This window comes from Hemiscyllium ocellatum, chromosome 11 (genome assembly GCF_020745735.1).
Source record: "Hemiscyllium ocellatum isolate sHemOce1 chromosome 11, sHemOce1.pat.X.cur, whole genome shotgun sequence".
Classification (NCBI taxonomy): Eukaryota; Metazoa; Chordata; class Chondrichthyes; order Orectolobiformes; family Hemiscylliidae; genus Hemiscyllium; species Hemiscyllium ocellatum.
In genome coordinates this window covers 67233397-67241698 of record NC_083411.1, presented here as the reverse complement: position 1 = coordinate 67241698, position 8302 = coordinate 67233397, and the positions used below count along the sequence as shown (strand labels likewise).

General features: G+C 42.2%; 1 protein-coding gene across 2 annotated transcripts; it reads left to right on the top strand.

The window, feature by feature from the left end:
- Positions 1–226: 226 nt before the first annotated feature.
- LOC132820196 (type-2 angiotensin II receptor-like) lies at positions 227–8033 on the top strand. Of its 2 annotated transcripts, none has more exons than XM_060832164.1 (2): positions 227–269; positions 6689–8033. In XM_060832164.1, the coding sequence occupies exon 2, from the start codon at positions 6701–6703 to the stop codon at positions 7862–7864; it is 1164 nt and encodes a 387-aa protein (XP_060688147.1). In that variant the 5' UTR covers positions 227–269; positions 6689–6700; the 3' UTR covers positions 7865–8033. The 2 variants fall into 2 exon arrangements, with proteins under 2 accessions (XP_060688147.1, XP_060688148.1); XM_060832165.1 differs by lacking the exon at positions 227–269 and adding an exon at positions 512–583.
- The last annotated feature ends 269 nt before the right edge of the window (positions 8034–8302 follow it).

Below are 8302 nucleotides of genomic sequence, written 5' to 3'. Positions count from 1 at the left end.
GACAGTTTTTTAATCAGTACAACCAATTTTTTTTTGGAAATTCTAAATTCTTCCCTTGCCACAAGGGAAGGCCCCAGGAGAAACATGACATGACTCAAGTTATTTTTCCTGTCAGAATAAGTGCTGCCAAAGTTCCTGTCCCATGTTTCGCACAATTCCATCTGGACACCATGTGATTTCTGTCGTGAGAATATAAAGGATGACATTAAAAGACTTAGCAACCAAAGCCAGGCTAAAACTTCGATTCTTCTCCAGGCTCCCAGTTGCTGGTAAGTTAAACTGATGCTTATACTTTTTGAAGCTGTTCTTGATTTTGGATGCAATCTTACTCAAGAATTTAAGATAAATATTTCAGGCATGAAATTTGAGACAAATAGATTGAGGAAAATAAATATTTGTAACTGCATATTTTAGATCAGCCATTCATTTATTAATACCCATTTCTGAAAGGAATACCTTGATGAGGCACAGTACTTTGACAGGAAATCTGAAGATACGTACATAACATTCATCAACATTCACCACATCAGAAAAGCAGAAAATCACTCATCAAACTAGATGGCATTTACAGAGAGAAATAGTGGTGAGAGCATTTTGCATGAATCTGACTTGTGTCTTTAATGGAATCAGATACTGAGTTGTGCTGACTCTAATTCTCCTTCTGTTCAATGGGATTGAATATTTTAACTGATGCTAGCGATTGTCAATTCATGAGTCTGTTCATTTGCTATTTAAATATGTTAGATTGTGATAAACAAAGTTTCTGATACATGGGATATCAGGATATTCTGAGATTATATATTTGGAATTGGCAGGATTTTTGTTTAATGCATCCTTTCCTTATCCTGTGAAAAGTGTAGCTGAGTTATGATGATGACAGTCTGTGCAATTTGGAATTTTGTTGTAAATGTGATGTCAATGTCGTACAACGTTCCTGGGGTCCGGATTTGAAGACAAGCAGTGTGGGAACTCCCAATGCTGAGAAATGTTAAAAAATGCCATGAAGAGGAGAATCAGAAATTCAATGTGCCAGAAGAGACTTTGAACAAAGTGCAGCAGATAATAAAGAAGGAAATACCAAAGGCATTTATCAATATAAAATAAAAATAAAAGTACATGACCATGCAGGGATGATGGACGGAGTCTAAATAGGGAGGTTTGGTGAGGTGGAGATCTTTAATAAACAATTTAGATGGATTTTTACAAAGTACGGCTGGAATGGGAGCATATGTTTCCAGGACTAACTGATGCAAATAAATTGGATTTGGTAATATTAGCAGAAATCAAATGTTGATAAACCATGTTGGCTGCAGCATTGATAGTGATGTTGAGTCATGGAGGAGGTTGAGCTTCAGACTACAACTTAAAACCCCCTTAGAAGTACATACATGGTAAAGGTGTGAGAATGTGAGTCCTCTGTTAAGAACAGATGTGAAGAATCAACTGACCAATCAGTCCATTAGTCAACAGTTGGCTGGACATTTGGTTGGTCATGCAGGGTGATGCCGACAGTGCAGGTTCACTTCCTTCACTGGCTCAGGTTACCATGAAGCTCCTTCCTTGTCAACCTTCTCTGAGGCATGGTGACCCTCATGGTGACCATCATGGTGATCCTCATGTAAAAACTCACTCTCTAACGACAGAGCAATCCTCTCAGGTTATGATTTGGAGATGCTGGTGTTGGACAGGGGTGTACAAAGTTAAAAATCACACAACACCAGGTTATAATCCAACAGGTTTAATTGGGAGCATACTAGCTTTCGGAGCGACGCTCTTTCATCAGGTGTTGTGTGATTTTTAACTCTCAGGTTATGGTGACTTTAACTTTCATTCAGGGAAAACTCTTTTTGCAATTAAGAATAAAATTAACAAAAATTTAGGAGAGCCAGGGATAATTGAAGAAAGTTAGCAATGATATGAATAAAGTGAGTTGTATTTTTCAGATTAAATGGTGTGGTTCCTCTCATGATATTAAATATGATCTGTCCAGGGATACAGCTCCTCCATTTCAGATCTCAGTGCTCTATGCAACTAGGATTACCCACTGCATTGACAGATATACAAAACCCTGGTTAGATCTTGCATGGAGTACTGTGAGCAGATCTGGGCATTATATCTTTAGGAAGGATATATTTGCCTTGGAGGGACTATAACATAGGTTTACAAGAATGATACCGAGACTTAAAGGATTAAGTTATGAGGAGTGATTATTTAAATAAGGCCTGTTTTTTCTAGAATTGAGAAGGTTAAGGAGTGATCTGATCAAAATCTTCAATATATTAATAGGAAAACAAAAGGGTAGATGGGGATAAATTATTTCCATTAGTTGGGGATTCTAGAGCTAGGGGGTCTAAAAATTAAACATTAGGGCTAGACTGTCAGGAGAGATGTTAGGAAAAACTTCTACACGCAAAGGGTGATATTTGTTGGGGGGTCTCTTCCACAGATGCTAGATCCCTTGATAATTTTAAATCTGAGATTGATAAATTCTTGTGAAGCAAAGGTATGAAAGGACATGGGCTAAGGCCAGGCACACGGAATTGTTTAGACCACAGTTCAGCCCACTGATCAGCGGTACAGGTTAGATTCCTGTTACTGTAAAATTTGGTACAAAAGCTCCAAAACGTTATAGTGTTTGTTCCTGATAAACTAATAATACCAAAAAATGACTTCCTACTCGACTTAATAAAATATATAGGAATCTCCAAAACAAATATTACGAAAGAAACAAAACTTCTATTATCTGTCTATCCATTGGCTTGTATCACTCCTACTGCTTGTAGCTGCTCAAGCATAGAACATAGAACATAGAAGGATACAGCGCAGTACAGGCCCTTCGGCCCTCGATGTTGCGCCGACCGAGTCCTACCTAACCTATACTAGCCCAATAACTTCCAAATGCCTATCCAATGCCCGCTTAAATGAACATAAAGAAGGAGAGTTCACCACTGATACGGGCAGGGCATTCCATGAACTCACAACCCGCTGTGTGAAGAATTACCCCTAACATCTGTCCTATACCTACCACCCCTTAATTTAAAGCTATGTCCCCTAGTAACACCTGACTCCATTAGCGGTAAAAGGTTCTTAGTATCTACCCTATCTAAACCCCTAATCATCTTATACACTTCTATCAGATCTCCCCTAAACCTTCTCTTCTCCAATGAGAACAGCCCCAAGTGCCACAGCCTTTCCTCATAAGATTTTCCTACCATTCCAGGCAACATCCTGGTAAACCTCCTCTGCACTCGTTCTAAAGCTTCCACATCCTTCCTATAGTATGGCGACCAAAACTGCACACAATACTCCAGATGAGGCCTCACCAGAGTCTTATACAACTGCAACATGACCTCAGGACTCCGGAACTCAATTCCTCTGCCAATAAAGCCCAGTACACCATATGCCTTCCTCACAGCACTATTTACCTGGGTGGCAACTTTCAGAGATCTGTGTACATAGACACCAAGATCCCTCTGCTCATCCACACTACCAAGTAGCCTACCATTAGCCCAGTAATCCATCATCTTGTTATTCCTACCAAAGTGAACGACTTCGCACTTAGCTACATTGAATTCCATTTGCCACATTTCCGCCCAGCTCTGCAACTTATCTATATCCCGCTGTAACCTACCACTTCCTTCCTCACTATCCACAACTCCACCGACTTTCGTGTCATCCGCAAACTTGCTTACCCAGCTTTCAAGTCCTTCCTCTAGATCATTTATAAAGATAACAAAAAGCAATGGTCCCAAAACAGATCCTTGTGGTACACCGCTAGTAACTGCGCTCCAAGATGAACATAATCCATCAACTACTACCCTCTGTCTCCTTCCAGCCAGCCAATTCCTAATCCAAACCTCTAATGTATCCTCAATGCCATACCTCCGAAGTTTTAGCATTAGCCTACCATGGGGAACCTTATCGAACGCCTTACTAAAATCCATATACACAACATCTACTGCTTTACCCTCATCCACTTCCATAGTCACCTTCTCAAAGAACTCAATAAGGTTTGTGAGGCACGACCTGCCCTTCACAAAACCATGCTGGCTATCCCTGATCACGTTATTCCTACCCAGATGTTCATAAATCTTATCCCTTACCATTCTCTCTAAGACTTTGCCCACCACTGAAGTCAGACTCACTGGCCTATAGTTACTAGGGCTATCCCTACTCCCTTTCTTGAACAATGGGACCACATTCGCTATCCTCCAGTCCTCTGGTACTATTCCCGTTGACAATGACGACATAAAAATCCAGGCCAATGGCTCTGCTATCTCCTCCCTAGCTTCCCATAGGATCCTGGGGTAAATGCCATCAGGCCCAGGAGACTTATCTATATTCATCCTTTCCAATATTCCCAAAACCTCTTCCCTGCATATTTCCAGGGCATCCATTCTAATTATTTGTGATTCCATATTCACATCAGCAACAGTGTCCTGTTCCTGAGTGAATACTGATGAAAAGTACTGATTTAATGTCTCTCCAATCTCCTCCGCCTCCACACACAACTTCCCACTACTATCCTTGACTGGACCGATACCTACCCTAGTCATCCTTTTATTCTTGACATACCTATAGAAAGCCTTTGGGTTTTCCCTAATCCTACCAGCTAAAGACTTTTCATGTCCCCTTCTCGCTTTTCTTAGCTCCCTCTTTAGCTCCTTCCTGGCTACCTTATAACTCTCAATCGCCCCTACTGAACCTTCACGCCTCATCTTTACATATGCCGCCTTCTTCCCTTTCACAAGGGACTCCAATTCCTTACTAAACCACGGCTGCCTCACAAGGCCCTTTACACCATGCCTGACTGGTACATACCTATCGAGGACACGCAGTAGCTGCTCCTTGAACAATCCCCACATCTCATTAGTGTTCTTCTCTTGAAGCCTGTTTTTCCAATCCACACATCCTAAGTCATGCCTCACTGCATCATAATTTCCCTGCCCCCAGCTATAGCTCTTGCCCTGCGGCGCACGATTATCCCTCTCCATCACTAGAGTAAAAGTCACCGAGTTGTGGTCACTGTCCCCGAAGTGCTCACCTACCTCCAAGTCTAACACCTGGCCTGGTTCATTACCTAGAACCAAATCCAATATAGCCTCCCCTCTTGTTGGCCTGTCGACATATTGTGTCAGGAAACCCTCCTGCACACATTGTACAAACACCGACCCATCTAATGAACTCGAGCTATAGCTCTCCCAGTCAATATCTGGGAAGTTAAAGTCCCCCATAACAACCACCCTGCTACCTTCACTCTTTTCCTGAATCATCCTCGCAATATTATCCTCTACTTCTCTAGGACTATTAGGAGGCCTGTAGAAAACACCTAACAGGGTGACCTCACCTTTCCTATTTCTAACCTCAGCCCAAACTACCTCAGATGGCAAGTCCTCTTCCATCGTCCATTCCACTGCTGTGATACTGTCTTTGACAAGTAATGCCACGCCTCCCCCTTTTTTACCCCCATGTCTGATCCTACTAAAACATTTGAACCCTGGAACGTGCAACAGCCATTCTTGTCCCAGTTCTACCCACGTCTCTGTAATGGCCACAACATCGAAGTCCCAGGTACCAACCCACGCTGCAAGTTCACCTACCTTATTCCTTATACTTCTGGCATTGAAGTATACACACTTCAATCCACCTTTCTGGTTACAGGCACCCTCCTTAGAGATCGCTGCATTATTCCTAACCTCCCTACACTCAAGGTCCTGTACCCTAAAGCTACAGTCCTGGTTCCCATGCCCCCGCGGAGTTAGTTTAAACCCTCCCAAAGAGCACTAGCAAACCTCCCCCCAAGGACACTGGTGCCCCTCAGGTTCAGGTGTAGCCCATCCTTTTTATAGAGGTCCCACCTTCCCCAGAAAGGACCCCAGTTGTCCAGAAACCGGAATCCCTCCCTCCTGCACCATCCCTGTAGCCACGCATTTAACTGCTCTCTCTCCCTATTCCTCGACTCTCTATCATGTGGCACGGGTAACAAACCAGAGACTACAACTCTGTTTGTTCTAACTCTGAGCTTCCAACCTAGCTCCCTGAAAGCCTGTCTGACATCCTCACCCTTCTTCCTACCTATATCGTTGGTGCCAACGTGGACCACGATCTGGGGCTGCTCCCCCTCCCCCTTAAGGACCCGGAAAACACGATCAGCGACATCACGTACCCTTGCACCTGGGAGGCAACATACCAAACGTGAGTCCCTGTCGCCCCCACAAAACCGTCTGTCTGTACCCCTCACTATCGAGTCCCCAAGAACTATTGCTCTACCTTTCTCCACCCTACCCTTCTGAGCAACGGGGCCAGGCTCCGTGCCAGAGGCCTGAACCTCGTTGCTTGCCCCTGGTAAGTCATCCCCCCCACAAGTATCCAAAACGGTATACTTGTTCTTGAGGGGAATGACCATGTTCCTGGCCTCGTACATTTCAGTGAAAATATGGATGTGAACATGAATTGGAATAACAGATTTGTACCTGTGTTTAGCTTTTTGCTAAAATCCTATTCTTAATTTGATCAAGTGAGTTTCACAAAGAGATTTCTTGAGTGAATAATAACTTATGCATTGTCCAGTGCATTGCAAATCCAGATATTATTCTGAAGTGTTACAAATGTTTATGAAAGTAGAACAGAGACTTTTTTAAAAATCGTCTCCCCTTGTATTAAGAGTGTGGCTTTGAATGTTTCATAGGTACAACAGCCAATGAAAAACACTACCAGCCAAGATCTTGCCTCAACAAAGATGGACACAATGCGTTTTACCCTCCTTGCTGACTATATCACAGACATTTCTAATGATACAACTTATTCACAGTTTATGACACCTTCTGTACAGAACGCATCTGAGCAATCATGCAATGTTGTTGTACCATCCCAATTTATTTCCAATGCCATCCCTGCTGTCTACAGTATCATCTTCATCTTGGGATTTATTGGAAACAGTGTGGTGATTGCCGTTCTATGTCATCGTTCTCATTTGAAAACTGTTTCTAATATTTACATAATCAATTTATCAATTGCCAACCTGGTGTTTCTATCTACCCTTCCCATTTGGGCGGTCTATTACGCTACTGGGTATAGTTGGCATTTTGGGTCAGTGATGTGTAAAATATGCAGCTCGCTTGAGTCCCTGAATTTGTACGCCAGTATATATTTCATCACATGCCTGAGTTTTGATCGTTATGTGGTAATACGCCATCCTTTTGGATCCCAGTCTGAGAAATCTCTATGTCAAGCTCGCTGTGTCATAATCCTTGTATGGACTTTGGCTTTGGTTGCAACCTTTCCAGCCATTTACTTCCTGCGTGCCCACTATTTGGAGAATTTGGGAAATACGGTGTGCGCAATGGTTTACCCCCCCGAGAACTCCAATCACTGGTCTGCGGCCATGTCTTTGATGAAAAATACTTTGGGCTTCTTCATTCCCTTCACAGTAATAAGCGCATGCTATGGTTCTGTTGCCTATCATTTGAGGAGAATGGAAGTACGAGAGAAGAACAAACATAAGCGAGACAAAGCATTGTGGATGGTGTTTGCAGTAGTGTTGGCTTTTTTCATCTGCTGGTTGCCATTTCATGTAGTAACCTTCCTCGACGCATTGTCAAAGATGAATTTCATTACCAATTGTCGAGCCATCACTGCGATCGACACTGCAAAGCCAATTGTAATTTGCCTTGGTTTTGCTAATAGCTGCATCAACCCTTTTATTTACTATTTCATGGAAGATCACTTCCAGGTCCAGTTTACTGATATGGCTCAGAGTGGATCCATTAAACTGTACAACCGGAGAAACTCATCGACCAGGATCATCAGCTCCTTCTCCCACAGGAACAATGACATGCAAGATACTGATGCGAAGAATTCATGAGATGTTGGATTAAATGGAGTCACCATTGTCCTCCCAACCCCACTGCCTTGCTGTTGATTGCCATTGCATTTTAATCTTCAATCTCCGTTGATATTAAGGCACCAGAAAGTGTGCAGCTCTTGATTAAATCTACATATATTAGAAATACAGCATTATGATAATGATATAATTGTCTTTAAAGGTTAAAACTGTAGATTTTTTAAATAGAATGATGCATGTTTTAAGTAACTGGGAATTCTCAGATATTACTCAGTATAAGGTTACTCCTGAATTCCTAGTATGTTGAAACTTATTTTTACTAGTTACTTCTATGTCTGTAAAAAGTGCTTTTGTATTAAGCTTTTGTTCATTATGAAGATTATCAACCATTTTAATAACCATTTGTTCTGGTGCAGTATTTTTTTTGTTACTAGGGTGAAGCTGTTACCACGTTTAGTC